This window comes from Tamandua tetradactyla, chromosome 17 (assembly GCF_023851605.1).
Source record: "Tamandua tetradactyla isolate mTamTet1 chromosome 17, mTamTet1.pri, whole genome shotgun sequence".
Classification (NCBI taxonomy): Eukaryota; Metazoa; Chordata; class Mammalia; order Pilosa; family Myrmecophagidae; genus Tamandua; species Tamandua tetradactyla.
Window position 1 is genome coordinate 41,630,612 of NC_135343.1, and position 18,300 is coordinate 41,648,911.

General features: G+C 36.0%; 1 protein-coding gene across 1 annotated transcript in view; it reads right to left on the bottom strand.

Moving 5' to 3' along the window:
• Positions 1 to 34: 34 nt before the first annotated feature.
• Positions 35 to 18,300, bottom strand: part of CNRIP1 (cannabinoid receptor interacting protein 1) — a 32,442-nt gene continuing 14,176 nt past the window's right edge. The window contains exon 3 of the mRNA XM_077134424.1: positions 35 to 1,039. Coding sequence (XP_076990539.1) covers positions 875 to 1,039 — 165 coding nt within the window. The 3' untranslated portion in view covers positions 35 to 874. The remainder of the gene's footprint in view (positions 1,040 to 18,300) is intronic.

An 18,300-nucleotide genomic window follows, 5' to 3' on the forward strand; every position in this document is an offset into this window, starting at 1 on the left:
ATATGTGTTTCCCAAATCAAACATGCAAGTCACGTAGGCTTTTCAATGCCTTTATTAAGAAATATCAAAAGTTGATTACAGCTCCATACACAATTTTACAAAGTTCAAGGGAAAAGGAATGTAAGGATGCCATCGATATGCACGATTTGAATGCTATGGTAGGTTGCCAAAGGGGAAATTATAACTCCTGCCAATTGATTGTTTTAATAGGGGTCCACAACAATGCTTTCCCCCATTCCACTAGGCCATGAGCACAATATCTTAAGTTACTTGAAAGAGTTTCAATATTTAATAAATAATTAAATACCTCTCCTTTTCTTTTGCAATCAACCCTTCCTGAAAAAGCAGAGCTATTTCTAGGAAGCATACCATTTGATTCCCAATCACTGCTGTTCGTATTACATCATCACAAAGCCTACCTTAAAAGTTGGAAAACACTGCAAGGTACACGTTACCAATTTACACGGTGGGGGGGGGCATACACATTGTTATGTTTTTATTTAACATTTAACAAAAAAGGGAAGAAATCACGTAACTTGGAAACAAAACACCACGGTCACTCAGTGGAAAACATTCAGTTTAGGACATACCTGGCACTTCCACGGAGCAGTGATAGCATGACCAAGAACAACCGGATGCAGGAATACCAACACAAAACACAAAAAGGAATCTTTTTAGAAGTAATGCACCACGACCTTTTATGTTGGGGACTTTGAGCAAGGGAATTACACTTTCAAAGTAATCGGGGCCAGTAGATCATCAGGACCACGTAGGAATCAGCAACAGCATGGCGCGCCTTGGTTGAGGCGTGTGCTGGTTTACCTAGAAGTAGATTTCCGAAGAGACTGTCCAGCAACGTCAGAAAGAAGCACCCTCAGAGGAAAGACTCCTTGTTCACCCACATGAGACTGCGGGTCTCGTTGGGTTTGCATTCATACTCAATGACGGAGAAGGGGCTGCCCCACTGGCAGTGATCTCGCTTGTGGTAATTGTAGAACTTGACCTGCCACACCGTCTCAAAGGTCCCAATGTCAACAAACTGAGAAAAAAGAAACAAGTCCAATAAAAACTTCATTCTGCCATGAGCAATAGACAAGAAATAATATTAAAGAATGAGGTGTCTGCGTAAATCAAGCCTGTCTTTTACTCTTTTGGTCTGCAAAACTTACTTCATTAGAGACCTACCTTCCTTTATTTGGGAGATATTTTCCTGAAAAGGTGTCTGCAAACCATTTTTTCCCTATAGAATCTTATTACCATTGCATAAGTGGTATTTGTTATCATAATGCCTTTGATAAAAGATTAACTCCCCATCCTTACCTGTGTTCCTCAATTTTCTGGTAAACTCTTTTTATAATCTCAGAATTTTAGAACTTGCCCTAAAAAAATGGCCCCTGCCACAAAAAGGGCAACTGGGAAGGAAGACGGAATAAGGTTTATGGACTGTCTACTGTTCTCTACCTTAAAAGACAGATCTATAAAATAACATATACGAGATCACATAATATACAATTATTCCTCTGCCATTAGTCATGATTTCAGGGAAAAATACTTAATAACCAAAAATGTTTTATTGGTAGCATTTGATTGTTAAAGGCCCTACTGCAACTTTCAGATCTCATTGAGCATTTTCAAGCCAAAGGCCATGCTCCATGGCTCAGGCTTAGATTATACATTATCCCAAAGCACATTTGAGTACTTATTATATACCAAACTACACATAAAAATTTGTATAAGGCATGAATCTTTTTTTAATAGGGCTCAAATTTTACTTTTTTTATGGAAAATAATAAACTTCCATGTACCTATCTCTTAGCCTAACCAATTATCAACTCACGTAAGGCAGGATTCTTGCTCTCAAGAACTTTGCATTCTACCTCCAGAAGGTAGGCCCTGAAAATCTTTGCACAGAATTTTCTCGAGCCTTAAGCACGCAATTCCCTTGTCACCGAGAAGACAGCGTGGAATACTCTAGAGGCCACTGGGCAGATACTCAAGTGGCCTATGGAGTAGCCTAACCCTGTTACTGCCTCCTGGAGCTATTTAGGGGATCTGGCATTACACACCATGATCCTGCCGTTATTTTCTCTTCTGACCCTCTCCTGTCATGGGAAGGGACAAGGACTGACTTGGCATGGTCCCTAGATGTGCCATGAGCCAGAAGATGTTAAGGCAGGAGACAGCAGTGGGCAATAGGAGCCTTATGCATTGCGGCTGCTAGAGGAGGAGGGGATCAGGTACTTTCCAGAGAGCTTTCCAAGATGCTCACAAAATTATATTCTGCACCATTGCCTCATCCTGCTAATTTGATCCCAAAACAAGATTTGGCTTTCCTTTGGGAAATTTACTTGACTTGCAGTAGTGGATGATCTAACTAAAGCCAACAAACCTCCATTCCAGATATGAAAACAAAGTACTTCTTTTGACAGAGTCATGGCTAAAAGACTTGTATAAGCATACAATTTATTCACAAAGCCTCAGGCAGGAATCAACCTAAATGTTTATTTCCAGGTGAATGATTAAACAAGCTTTGGCATACTCATAAAATGGCATTTTCAAGAAAAGGGAATATACTTATTCAGATCACAGTAAGAATGGATTTCAAAGAAATGCTGGGCAAAAAAAATCTAGATCCCAAAGAATATATATAATTCTGTTTATATAAAATTCTAAAAATATATATGTAAGCTACAGTGATAGACTATAATCTACACTGACAGAAAACTTATCAGTAGCTCACTAGAGCCTGAGATGAGAGGAAAGGATTGATAGAAATAAGCAAGAGCAAAATTTTAGGTAGGGGTGATCAAAGTATTCTATATCTTGATTGGGGTGGTATCAAAACTTATTGAATTGTATGCTTAAAATAGGTGCATTTATTATATGTAAATTATACCTCAAAGTACATTAAGAAATAGAAGTACCCACTGTTGGTGAGCTACAAAGAAACAGGTATTCTGAACACTGCTAATGTAATTTGTATCAAATTAAAGGTATAGATACATCTTGGTCCAGCAATTCCACTTCTTATAATTTGTCTTAGGAATATCATACATTTATAGCAGTGAAAAATTGAAAACTAAAATCCATCCTAAAGCACAAATAAATTATGGTAAACCATATGATAACATACTATTATAGCAATTTTAATCATAAATGATCTAATTAAGTTTTTCTATTATTTTATATTGTGTACTAAGAGGAATATCAAGAAGAATTTGTAATATACATCCAATTAAGTAAAATTATGTATGATAATGCTGGAAATTCTGATACAAGTTTTATTTTATTCTATATGCTTATTTGTATTTTCAGAACTTGATAACGAAACTTGGTAACTAAATATCAGAAAAAAATGTTGTATTTACAATGTAAATGTTTACAACAAATATTACCAAATAGCCATAATATAAACAATCATATAAATTAATTAGCAGCACCATTAAGAACATTTAGATAAAAGAATGGAACATAGTTCATAAAAAAATAAACAGAAATGGCTAACACCTGAAAAACCATTCAGATGAAATGTTAATAGGAATCAAAAAAATACAAAATTTTATCAAGATACCATTCCTCTACAAACTTAGCAAAAATTTCTAGACAAGCAGAAGCAATTTGAACATCCAACATTATGAAAACAATAGCAAATCCATATGAAAGACTTAAATAGACATTAAAAAGGAATTTAGGGTTTTGATGATGGAAGAAAATGCTAAGGACAATGTTAAAAGGAAAGAGATAGGTTAAAATTATTTATATTATAAACTCAAATATGTAAGATAAAATGTCCAGAGAAAGGAAAATGAAAAAATAATAGCAGAGTTTCTAAGTAAAGAGATTAGGTATTTTTCTACTCTTCACTCACATTTTCTGCAATAAATATACATTACTTTTATAATCAGAGATAATTTTTTAAATGGTGACATGAATCTATTGCCCTTCAAAAATAAATATGGGGCAGGCCACAGTGGCTCAGCAGGCAGAGTTCTCACCTGCCATGCCGTAGACCTGGGTTTGATTTCTGGTGCCTGCCCATGTGAAAATAAAAAAAAGAAAAAAATATATACACAGCTCCTAAACCCAGGGAACTCTATAAGTTTTATTATGAATGTATATATTGTAATAAAACAATTACAGTTTTAGTTACAATAGGTATAATCTCATTTTATAATTCATCAAGAATTTTTAGGAAGATTTAGTATGAATTATTATTAACCAGCACAGGGCATTGCACATTTTAATTCCAATTGCATTAAATTATAAAAATATTTTTCAAACACTAGCTAATCTCTTGAGGAAAGCAGTCTGACTCCATGCTAGGTAAGTGAGAGAAACAATGCTGAGACCTTATTTGAAATAAAGAACTAAAAGCTGGCTGTAAAAAAAAAAATGCTACAAGATAATTACGCCACAGGCTCTCAGAAAAAACTTAAGGTGCTATATTTAAGTGTGAATAAACTTAACACTAAGAAAGTCCCTAAGAATTATCTCAGTACCACAGGAGACCAAAATAGAAATCTGCTGAAACCGAAAGTAATAGTGACAGTGAAGGATATGGATGTTTAGGTACTTCTATTTCAGTTTTATTTCTCTTTTATTAATGTTATTAAGGTCATGTTCAAGGAAACTTCACTGCTGCTATCTATGCATACATTTTTCACTCTCCCATGCCTTAGTTGTTTTAACTTCTCATAAGTTTTCTTCATTTTTCTTTCGGAGTTCTATTTTCTGGGCCTCTCACCACCTAGCTCAGCATTTCTTCTATTTTGGCGAAGAACAGATGGGGTCTTTAAGCTGACATTCTTCTCAAAGAACACAAGCAACTCTCAGGCTCTCTACTCCCTCCCAGCCCATCTGTCCTGTGGAAAATCCACCCAGGCAGACTCCCTGGGGGACAGGATTTATACACAGGTAAAAATCCTGTGCATTTGTATAGCACTCAATATTTTACATAATACTTTCATGTATGTCATTCCATCTTGAACTTGATATGTCATGATATTGTGATCCACTGTGACTGTGATTTTCATAACTGATTTTATTCTATGGATTAAGAAAAGAGAGATTAAGTGGCTTGGCCTAGGTCTAAACCAGCCAGCCAGCTAAGGACAGAAGCAGGACAAGAACCTAGGGCTCCTAATTCCTAGCTAGGAGCTATTACCATTGTACCTCACTGTTTATATAAGCAAAAGGGCTTAGAGTTAAAGGGCAATTTTTCCTTCTTTCTCTATGAGTGAGAACATATATGGATTGTCACATACAGGAAGTTTCTTAGGATACTCTACTACATCTGGACATTTTACCTGCTACAGCATGCTTTTAAAAAAAATTGTGAACAATAACATATATACAAAAAAGCAATAGATTTCAAAGCACACCATGAAAATTAGTTGTAGGAACAGATTTCAGAGTTTGGTATGGGTTACTATTCCATAATTTTGGGTTTTTACTTCTAGTTGTACCAAGACCCTGGTTACTAAAAGAAACATCAAAATAATGATTCAACAATCACATCCATTTGTTAATTCCTATCTTCTCTGTTATAACTCCACCTTCTCCCTTGATTTTTCTCCCAATCTTTAAGGGTATTTTGGCTCTGCCCATTCTAACTTTTCATGGTGGAAAGGGGTGTTGATAATATGGGATCGGAGATGGAACTAGTTGATGTTCTAGAGAAGCTGGCCCCTCTGAGTTTCAGAACTTATCTGGCCTAGGAACCAATACGGAGGTTGTAGTTTTCTGGAGAGTAAGCATAGTGCATGCAACCTTTGTAGAATCTTGATAAAGCCTTAGGTGTTCCTTGGGGTTGGCAGGAATGGTTTTGCTTGGAGTCTGGCAAACCATGAGAAGTAGCAATGTCTAGCTGAAACTTGTGTAAGAGTAGCCTCCAGAGTAAGCCTCACAACTCTACTTGAACTCTCTCTGCCACTGATACCTTATTTGTTACAATTCTCTCCCCCTTTTGGTCAGGAAGACATTGTTGATTCCATGGTGCCAGGGCCAGGCTCATTCCTGGGATTCATATCCCACCTTGCCAGGGAGACTTTCACTGGATGTCATGTGCCATGTAGTGGGGAGGGTAATCATTTCATTTGCAGAGTTGGGCTTAGAGAGAGAGAGGCTATATGTGAGCAACAAAAGAGGTCCTCTGGAAGTAACCCTTAGGCATAACTATAGATAGGCTAAGCTTCTCCACCACATAAGTAAGCTTCATAGAGCAAGCCTCAAGATCAAGGCCTTGGCCTACTGATTTGGGAGTCCTTAATGTTTGAGACAGTATAAGGGGTTTCAGAGTGGTAAAACTGAATATTTCTTCATATTTTTTCTCCCATCCCTCAAGGGACTATGGCAATACTTTAAAATTATCTGCTGAACATACTCTGGAAAGTATCTTGGCATTACATTAAGCTATACAGAATTACAAAGCCCTCATTCCCTTTCTGTGCTCTCTGTGTTTGGGTTGCTTAAATGATCTATCCAGACAGGTTGAGTTAGATTATGTGCTACAGAAAATTTAGGTTCTGAACAAAATAAACCTCTCTTCCTTTGGTGTCATAGAGTAGGTGAAGTCATAAAATACCCACAATGTCTTCCTTACCCCTGTATTCTGATTTACCTTAGTTCCAACCTGATCAGCTTCATTCTTATTCTAATTGAAGCCTGATCTCTTTTTCAATTTATTTTTTTATTTTAAAATTTATTTTTTATCGTGAAAAATAACATATACACAAAAAAGCAATAAATTTCAAAGCACACTATGACAATTAGTTGTAGAACAGATTTCAGAGTTTGGTATGGGTTACAATTCTATAATTTTACACTTTTATTTCTAGCTGCTCCAAGAACTGGAGACTAAAAGAAATATCAATATAGTGATTCAGCAATCATACTCATTTGTTAAACCTTACCTTCTCTGTATAACTCCACCATCTTCTTTGATCTTTCTCCCAATTTTTAGTGTTAATTGGGCTATGCCCATTCTAACTTCCTCATGTTGGAAGGGGATGCTGATAATATGGGATAGGAGGATGGAACTAGGTGATGTTTAAGAGAGGCTGGCCCCTCTGGATTTCAGGACTTAACTTGCCTAGAAACCTACATGTAGGTTGTAGGATTCTAGAAAGTTACACAAAACAGTAGCCTCCAGAGTTGCCACTCAACTCTATTTGAACTCTCTCAGCCACTGGTAGCTTATTAGTTATACTTTTTTCCCCCTTTTACTCAAGGACAGCATTGTTGATCCCACAGTGCCAGGGCCGGGCTCATCCCTGGGAGTCATATCCCACGTTGCCAGGGAGCCTAAGATGACCCCTGGATGTCATATGCTACATAAGGAGGAAAGTAATGATTTCATTTGCAGAGCTGGGCTTAAAGAGAGAGAGGCCACATCTGAGCAACAAAACAGTTCCTCTAGAAGTAACTCTTAGGCATACCTATAAGTAGGCTAAGCTTCTCTGTTACACATGTAAGCTTTATAAGAGCAAGCCTCAAGATCAAGGGCTTGGCTTACTGATTTGTGTGTCCCTAATATTTGGTACAGTCTCAGGGGCTTCCCCAATGGTAAAGTTCAATAGTTCCATATCTTTTCTCCCATCCCTCAAGGGACTTTGCCAACACTTTTTGATCATCTGCTTAATATACTCTGGGATGTATCCAGGAATTACCATTAATTATACAGGATTAAAACTCCCATTCTTATTCTGGGCTCCCTGTGTTTTGATTGTGTAAATGAGCTATCCAGACAGGTTGAGTTAGAGTATGTGCTACAGAAAAATTAGGTTCTGGGCATAATAAACCTTTTTTTCCTTTGTTCACAACAAAGAATAGGTAAGGTGTTTTTTTTAATATTTTAATTTTTTTAAACAAAACAACATACAAACGAACATTCTTACCATATGATCATTCCATTCTTGAAATATAATCAATAACTCACAATATCATCACATAGTTGTCTATTCATCACCATGATCATTTCTTAGAACATTTTCATCCATTCAGAAAAAGTACAAAGAAAAGAAAAAATTCATACATACCATACCATACTCCTTACCCCTCCCTCTCATTGATTGCTAGTATTTCCATCTATCCAACGTATTTTAGCCTTTGTTTCCCCTAGTTTTTTTTCTGTACCCCTTATCACTCTCTTTCATTGATCACTAGCATTTCAATCAACTACATTTAACATTTGTTCCCCCTATAATTTATTTATTTTTAATCCATATGCTTACTCATTTTTCCATACCGTGGATAAAATGAGCATCAGACACAAGGTTTTCACAATCACACAGTCACATTGTGAAAGCTGTATCCTTTTACAATCATTGTCAAGAAACATGGCTACTGAACACAGGTCTACATTTTCTGGCAGTTCCCTCCAGCCTCTCCATTACATCTTGAATAACAAGGTGATATCTACTTAATGCGTAAGAATAACCTCCAGGATAACCTCTCAACTCTGGAATCTCTCAGCCATTGACACTTTATTTTGTTGCATTTATCTCTTCCCCCTTTTGGTCAAGAAGGTGTTCTCAATCCCTTGATGCTTAATCCCAGCTCATTCTAGGATATCTGTTCCACATTGCCAGGAAGGTTTACACCCATGGGAGTCATGTCCCATGTAGGGAAGGGGAGGGCAGTGACTTTGCTTGTTGTGTTAGCTGAGAGAGAGAGAGAGAGAGAGAGAGGCCGCATCTGAGCAACAAAAGAGGTTCTCTGGGGGTGACTCTTCGGCCTAATTTTAAGTAGGCTTAGCCTATCCTTTGAGAGGATAAGTTTCAGATGAACAAATCCCAAGATTGAGGGCTCGGCCTATTGCTTTGGTTGTCCCCACTGCCTGTGAGAATATCAGGAATTCTCCAAATGGAGAAGTTGAATTTTCCCCCTTTCTCCCCATTACCCCAAGGCGACTTTGCAAATACTTTTTTATTCACTGCTGAAATCACTCTGGGGTTTATCAGGGCATCAAAGAGTAGGTAAAGTTTTAAAACACAAGCAATTTTTTCCTTACCCCTATATTCTGAATTACCTTAATACCAACCTGATCAGCTTCATTCTTTTCTCTAAAGACCAGATTATATGTACATAAAACAGCCTCTCAAAATCCAGGAATAACAACTGCCATTCTGGACTAAATAAGACTGCTATAAGAGTCTACAATCTAGGCCACTGTTTTCTTGTAAGTACTTTCTAAATGAGACCATACAATATTTTCTCTTTTGTTTCTAGCTCATTATGCATCACATAAAGTCCCACAGGTTCATTCACAATGCTGCATGCCTCACGACTTTATTCCTTTCTTCAGCAGCACAATATTTGATCATTTGTATACACCAAAGTTCGCCATCAGTACTGCTCAGTCGGTGTGTACTTCAGCCACCTCCATCACTGGGCATCATATATAATGGCCAAAGTCAACAGTCCATTAACACTCAATTTTAGACAATTTTTATTCTTCCTAAGAGAATTACTGTTGCATAATATTCCATCGTATGTATATATCACATTTTGTTGATCCACTTGTCTGTTGATGGGCACTTGGACGACAGTGTCCATCTTCTGGTGTTTGTGAATATTGCTGTTATAAACATCGGTGTGCAAATGTCACTGTGTTACTGCTTTCAGCTCTTCTGGGTTATATATCGAGTAGTGCTTTTGCTGGATCATAGGGCAACACAATATTTAGTTTTCTAAGGAACAGCCACCAGACTGTCTTCCATAGTGGCTTCTCTAGTATACATTCCCACCAGCAATGCATAAGTGTTCCAATTTCTCCACATCCTCTCCAACATTTGAGTTTTCCTGGCTATTTAATAGCAGCCATTCTTTTAAGTGTGAGGTAGTATCTCATTGTAGTCTTGATCTGCATTGCCCTTATCACTAGTGAAAGTGAGCATCTCTTCAGAGCTTTTTAGCCATCTATATTTGCTCTTCAGATGAATGCCTATTCATATCTTTAGCTCATTTTATAATTGCATTGTTTGTCCTTCTGTTATTGAGCTGTATGATTTCTTAATGTGTACAGGATATCAAACCTTTATCCAATATGTGATTTCCAAATATTTCCTTCCATTGAGTTGGCTGCCTCTTCACTTTTTTGACAAAGCCTTTTGATGCACAAGAGCATTTGATTTTGAGGAATTCCCACTTAACTACTTTTTCTTTCATTGCTTGTGCTTTGGGTATAAAGTTTAGGAAGCTACCTCCTATTACTGGGTCTTGAAGATATTTCCCTATATTTTCTTCTAGAAGTCTTACAGTACTGGCTCTTATATTTAGGTCTTTGATCCACTTTGACTTAATTTTTAAATAGGGTGTAAGGTAAGGGTCCTCTTTCATTTTTTACTATTGATATCCAGTTTTTCCATGCCCATTCATTGAGAAGACTATTTTCAATAGTGGATTTAGGGGCCTTGCCAAAGATCAGTTGACCATAGATTTGGTGGTCTTTTTCTGCACTTTTGATTTGATTCCATGTGGTCAATATTTCTATCTTTGTGCCACTAACATGCTATTTTGACCACTGTGACTTTATAATAAACTCTAAAATCAAGAACTGTTACTCCCCCCACTTTGTTCTTCTTTTTTAGGATATTTTTAGCCATTCGATGTCTCTTTTCCTTCCATTTGAATTTGGTAATTAGCTTTTCCAAGTCTTCAAAACAGATTGTTGGGATATTGATTGGTATTGCATCGAATCTGTAGATCCATTTGGGTAGAATTGACATCTTAGCTTCATTTAACCTTCCTATGAATGTCTTTCCACCTATTTAGATGGTCTTTAATTTCTTTTAGCAATGTTATGTAGTTTTCTGTGTACAGGTCCTTTACATTCTTAGTTAAGCTTATTCTTAGGTACTTGATTCTTTTAATTGCTATTTTGAAAGAACTTTTCTTCCTTAATTGAATTCTCAGTTAGGTCATTGCTTGTGTAAAGAAACACTACTGATTTCTGCACATTATTCTTATATCCTACCACCTTGTTGAATTTATTATCTTGAGAAGCTTTGTTGTAGATTTCTCAAGATTTTCCAAGTACAGTATCATGCCATGTGTAATAATAAAGTTTTACTTCTTCCTTTCCGATCTGGATGCTTTTTCTTTTTCTTGCCTGATTGCTCTAGTTAGAACTTCTATTAGAATGTTGAATAATAGTGGTGACAGAAGGCATCCTTGACTTGTTCCTGATCTTAGGGGGAAGGTTTTCAGTCTCTCTCCATTGAGTATGATACTGGCTATGGGTTTTTTATATATCCCCTTTATCATATTGAGGAAATTACTTTTGATTCCTAACTTTTGAAGTGTTTTTATCAGAAAAGGACGCTGAATTTTGTCAAATGCTTTTCAACATTAGTCGAGATGATCATGTGATTTTTTCCTTTCAGTTTGTTAATGTTCTGTATTATATTAATTTCCTTGTGTTAATGTTCTATATTACATAAATTTCCTTGCATTCCTGGTATAAACCACACTTGAACAGAGTGCATAATTCTTTAATGTGTTGTTGGATTTAATTTGCTAATATTTTGTTGAGAATTTTTGCACCTATATTCATTAGGGAGATTAGCCTGTAGTTTTCCTTTTTTTTAATAGCATCTTTAATCAGTTTCAGTATTAGAGGGATGTTAGTTTCATAAAATTAATTAGGTAGTGTTCCTTTTTTTCTCAAATTATTTGGAAATGTTTGAGCAGAATTGGTATTTTGATTTTCTTTTGAAATGTTTGATAAAATTCTCCTATGAAGCCATCTGGCCCTGGGCTTTTCTTTATAGGAAGATTTTTGATGACTGAATCTCTTTACTTGTGATTGGTTTGTTGAGATCTTCTATTTCTTCGCAAGTCAGTGTGGCTTGTTTATGTGTCCCTAGGAATTTGTTCATTTCATCTAAGTTGTCTAGTTCATTGGTGTATGGTTGTTCAAAATATTCTTTTATGATTTTTATTTCTTCAGGGTCCGTGGTAATAACTCCTCTCATTTCTGATTTTGCTTATTTGCATTCTCTCTTTTTATTTGTCAGCTTACCTGGGGTCCATCAAATTTGTTGATTTTCTTAAAAAAACAACTTTTGGTTTATTGACTCTATTATTCTCAAATTCATTTAATTCAGCTTTAAAAAATATTTTTATTTTTATTGAGATTTTATTTTATCTTCATACATGCTGTCCATCCACAGTTCACAATCAAGGGCTCACAATATCATCACATATTTGTGTATTCATCATCATGATCATTTTTAGAACATTTTAGAACATTTGTATCACTCCAGATAAAGAAATAAAAAGAAAAAGAAAAAAACTTATACATCCCCTACCCCTTACTCCTCCCTCTTATTGACCACTAGTATTTCAATCTATCTAATCTTCCTCTATTTGTTTTGGGTTTAGTTTGCTGTTCTTTCTCTAGTTTCTCAGGTGAGCAGTTAAGTCCTCAATTTTTACTCTTTCTTCTTTTTTAATATAGGCATTTAGGACAATAAATTTCCCTGTCAGCACTGCCTTAGCTGCATTCCATAAGTTCTGATATGTCATATTCTGATTTTCATTTGTCTTGATAGTTATCTATTTCTCTAGCAATTTCTTCTTTGACCCACTGGTTGTTTAAGAATCTGTTATTTAATCTCCATATATTTGTGAAAGTTCTAGTTCTTTAGCGGTTATTGATTTCCAGCTTCATTTCACTGTGACCACAGAAAGTGCTTTGAATATTTTCAATCTTTTTTAATTTATAAAGACCTATTTTGTACCCCAGCATATGATCTATCCTGGAGAACGTTCCATGAGTACTAGAGAAGAGTGTATATCCTGGTGTTTTGGGGTGTGACAATCTATGTATGCTTGTTAGGTCTAATTCATTTATCAAATAGTTTAATTTCTCTATTTCCTTGTTGATCATCTATCTGGTTGTTTTATCTATAGAGGAGAGTGGTGTATTGCAGTCTCCCACTATTATTGTTGAAATGTCTCTATTCCCTTCAGTTTTTTTTGGTGTACATTTAACATTTATTAACACTAGTTGGTGATGTGATAAGACAATGACCATGTGGCCTGCACACTGGTCACAATTACAACAAAGCTTAATTCAGCCCAGCATATATAAGTGAAAGTGTAAACTGTGAAGAGATGTTTAAATACATGAGTATGTATAAAAGTGATATTGAAACAATTATACAGTTTTAAAAAATATAGGGCTCACTAATGCCATTTTACCTCATTCAACTCTCACTTTTCTATGAAAGGTATCTTTTTTATTTCTCTAAGATTTCTGATAGCTAGGTCATACCATGGAAGGGAAGGATGGTAACTCTGTAGTAGTTCTAAGTGGAGGGAAACAATAGGGAACCAAAATAAATTTGACTTTAAGAAGCACCTCAGAAAGAATATTTGTGCCTTAAATAATGATGTATGCAATGCTTTGTGAAAAGACCCACACATTTTCTGTTAAGATACTGTTTTTAAGAAGTCCTGATAAGTCAACATTTTCACATTATTAGGGGCATCCAAACAATGCAACTAAGTGACTAAAGGATTGTGACCACAAGAATTCATCTCAGCAGTGAAATGTGCCTTGGCCTTGAAAAGAAATATTTTCTCTGTGATGTAACAGTTGATTTTATGTTTCTCATCTCAGGTTCAGAACATCCAAGAAATAATTTTTTGTATAAAACAGCATCATTCTAATTAAGTCATTTAAAATCTGTATTCCCTTTGTGTTCTAAGGTATGTAGCTTCCAACAGGGGTCTCTGGTATAAATTTTTTGTTTAGAGTTAGATTTTCATTCATTTGCTATGTAACATGCAAATTCCCTTTACTCTCATATATACTGAAATACTGTGCCAATCCTTCATTTCATGAGACCAGGTTTCATGTTATAATTTAACAGTTCCCTTTGTCAAATACAGTAATAAATGCACATTGCCTAGTGGTATCATTCTCATACATACAATCAGATTAAGAAAAACTGACATTCAAACTTCCAACTATCCAGAAAAGGTATCTTTCTTCCCTGCATCATTCTAATTCATATTTAAGTCCTGTAATTTCTCAGTTGAGTAACCAAAGTTCCCTTTTAAAAAAAGAGTATCTGTGTGTAGGTCTGAACGAAGCAGCTTAGCACACAGTAATACGGACAAACATCTTACACCATTAGCTAAAATGGGCATGAAGGCAGTGAACCGCTACACTGTGAAATGCCACACGAAGTTATCAGCAAGGGAGGAAAGTTTTATCAGCTCAATGTCTTCAAGAAAACTACATGGGGTTTCAGCTTCCTCCTAAAGGGGATCTGCCTGCTCAACAGCCTTGAGGACATTTTTCTTTGATGTTTCCTGAACTTCCCCTCCCAAAAGAAACTCATCCAAAATAATTAAAGATGATATCAAGTTCACACCCACCCACCAAAATACTTGTAAAATAATTCACACAATGATGAATTATCTCCAGGGTAATTAGTTCATTGCCCTGATTCTCAATAGCACAGCAAAATATACTCTAGTGTATCTTCTGTAAACCATCTTCAAATCTTGCCACTCAAGAAAGCCATATACTTCAGGTTTACGTGCTAAAACAGTGTGAACAAGTTCCCTTGCGATCTTTTTCTTCTCTTTGTCTGCAGTGGGACATACCATTTCTGCAGTTGGAGCTTTCTCCCTGATGACTTAAAAGCAACATAAATTGCACTGTGGCCTTGGACCATGGGCATGGCGGGGCCTTGGACCATGGGCATGGCGGGGTTCAGCGGGCAGCAGCTGCAATGGCAGCTGAGGGGAAACCCTTGTGGTCATGCTCTCTCCCTTCAGTTTTACAATATTTACCTCATGTACTTTGGAGTTCCTTGATCACGAACATAAACATTTAGGATTGTTATTTCTCCTTGGTGAATCGTTCCCTTTATTAATATGTAGTGTCCTTCTCTGTCTCTTATGATGTCTTTTCATTTAAAGCCTATTTTGTCTGGTATTAGTATCAGACTCCCATTTTGGTTACAGCTTGTATGGAATATCTTTTTCCACCTATCACTTTCAATCTATCTGTATCCTTGGGTTTAAGATGAGCCTTTTGTAAGCAGTATATAACTGGATCATTTTTCTTAATCCATTCTGCCAATCCGTATCTTTTAATTGGTGAGTTTAGTCCATTCAGTTATTATTGCAAAGGCATTTCTTGAATCTACCATCTTATTCTTTGAATTTGTCAAATCTATATATTCTTTTCCTTCTTTCTCTTTTTGTCCTTTAAGTTACCCTCCTTCAGACTTCCTTCTCCTGTCTTTTTTTTTTTTTCAGCCAAAAGAACTCCTTTTAGTATTTCTTGTAGGGCTGCTCTCTTATTGACAAAGTCTCTCAGCAAGTGTTTGTCTGTGAAAACTTTAATCTCTCCCTCACTTTTGAAGGACAATTTGGCTGGGTACAGAATTCTTGGCTGGAAGTCTTTCTCTTTCGGGATCCTGAATATATCATACCACTGCCTTCTCACCTCCAGAGTGCTAGTTGAGTAGTCTGAACTCAGTCTTATTTGGCTTCCCTTGTATGTAGTAGATTTGTTTTTCTCTTGCTGCTTTCAGGATTTTCTACTTCTCTTCAACATTTGATAGATTGATTAGTATGTGTCTTGGAGTAGGTCTATCTGGATTTATTCTATTTGGGGTTCACTGGGCTTCTTTGGTTTGCATATTTATCAGGGTTGGGAAGTTTCCTCCATTATCTCCACAATTAATTTTCTAGCTCTTTATTCTTCTCTTCTTCTTCTGGGACACTAATGATTTTTATATTTGTGTGTCCATCATTTCCCTGAGAGCCAATTCAAAATTTTCCATCTTTATTGCCATTTGTTCTTTTGTGCATTCAAAATCAATTGTCTTAACTTCTGGTTTGCTTATTCTTTCTTCTGCCTCTTCAAATCTGTAGTTGTGTGTCTCTAGTATATTTTTTAATTGGTCTACAGAATCTTTACTCTCTGTGGTATCTGCTATTGAATTTCTATTTATTCTTTCAAATTCTTCTTTATGCTCTTCTAGTATCTTCTTGATCTCCTTCATGTCATTAGCCAGAACATTAAATTTATTTAGTAGAGTTGTCTGAACATCTTTGACAAGTTGTTACAAAGTCTTTCTCTCCTCTGGTGTTTTAATTTGGTCATTAGGCTGGGCTATATCTATCTGTACTTGCATATGCTTTATAATTTTCTGTTGGCTTCTAGGCATGCAATTATCTTGTTAGGGTTAGTTTAGAAGTTGATTTCGTTCAGTAGTCTAAAGTTTTATATTTTCATGACTGCCTTGCAGCAGGAAGCGGGGTGTGGGGTGGGGCATAGCGGCATAGTGGTGGGTTGTAGCATAGGGCTAGGTGTGGGGCGGGGGTGCCATGCTGGCACTTCAGAGTGTGGGGTGAGGGGCACAGGGGCTGTGGTGGCAGAGTACAGCTTGGGCAGCTCTCAGAACACAGAGGCAGGGTGTGGTGTGGGGGACATGGAGGCAGAGCATGGCCGGAGGTGGTTAGGGGGGCTGTGTGGGTTTGCAAGCAGTTCCTATTCACACCTACAGAAATGTGGGTTAAGACTCAACATGTCTTTGGCAGGGGACACAATTCAATCCCCAACATCAAGAATAAATTCATGTCAGAAATCCATTGACGTGGGAGCAGGGAATCAAATATTATATTTGACAGAAGCATCTGTGACTTTTAGTGTAGTGTAATCTATCAATTCCCACTGGATTTCATGCTTCATTATTCTTTACTACTTAGTAAACACATTTCCCATTTCTCTTGGCTAAATTAGGACTAAACTTTCCAGATCTTATAAGGTATATTTAAACTTTATTGAAATTGTTAAACTTTTCCTAAGTGATAATACAGTTTTACATTCCCACCAGCAATATAAGCATTTCATTTGGTCCACATCTTCTCTAAGACTTGGTATGTCAGTCCTTTAATTTTAATGTTTCTAGTCACTGCATAATGGTAAGAAGAAAGTAAAGAAATAGCAGAAATCAATAAAATAGAAAGGAAAAATATAGAGAAAAATCAATGAAACCAGAATTTCTTGATCAAGATGGATCAAGAAAAAGAAAAAAAATACAAATTACGAATATCAGGAATGAAAGATTGTTCCTAATTTCAACTGGAACAATCTTATGCCAATAAATTTAATGAATGGACAAATTCCTTGAAATACATAAACTATCAATAGCCCTGAATCAACTTAATATATTGAATTTATAGTTAAAAACCTTCTCACAAAAAAATTTCGGTTCAAATGGCTTTGGTGACAAATCGAAACATTTAAGGGAAAATAATACCAGTCCTACATAAACTCTTTCAGACAACAGTAGAGATGGGAACATTTCCTAATTCATTTTGTGAGGTCAGCAAAACCCGAACACTAAAATTTAACAAAGAGACGAGAAGGAAAATTATAGACAAAAAGTTCTCATGAACTTATGCACAAAATGTGCCTACAATTTTCTTTCTGCTTAAAGTATTAGCAAATCAAATCCAACAATATGTAATGAGGATAATACATCAGGATCACGATGTATCACAATGTATTACTGAAGTCTGATTTAACATTTTAAGATCTGTGTAATTTACCATATTAGCAAAATAAAGGAGAAAAGCCATAAAATCGTATCAACAGATGCACAAAAAGCATCTGACAAATCAACAATCATTCGTGACAAAAACTTTCAGAAAATAGGAAGAGAAGTAAACTTCCACAACCAGATTAAGGGGCATCTACAAAAAATTTACAACTAACATAATTCTTAATGGCAAAAGTCTGAATCCTTACCCTTCAAGATTGGGAACAAAGCAAGGACATCTGCTCTTACCACTCCTATTTAACATTGTATTGGAGTTTCATAGCCAGTGTCTTAAGGCAAGACGGGAAAAAAAGGCACATAAATTAGAAAGGAAGAAGTAAAATGGTCTCTATTGGTAGATGAACAACCATCTATGCTCAGAATACCACGCAATCTACTAAAGAGCTATTAGAACTAATAAATGAATTTCATAAGGATGCAATATCAGTTTACAAAAGTACCATATTTCATAAAAGAAATACTCCAGCATTAAGCAATTGGTATTACTATTTTTAACATTTCACCAGTTTTACTGGTGAAAATGAGCATTGCATTGCCTATTTGTAGTCTATTTGCATTTTTGACCACTAATGAAATTAAACCATTTTCATATATTTATTGGCCATTTCTTTTGTGAATTTCCGATTCATGTCTTTTGCCCATCTTTCTATTTCCCACATCCTATGATTATCTTTTTCTTACTGGTGCAACCGAATTCTTTGTT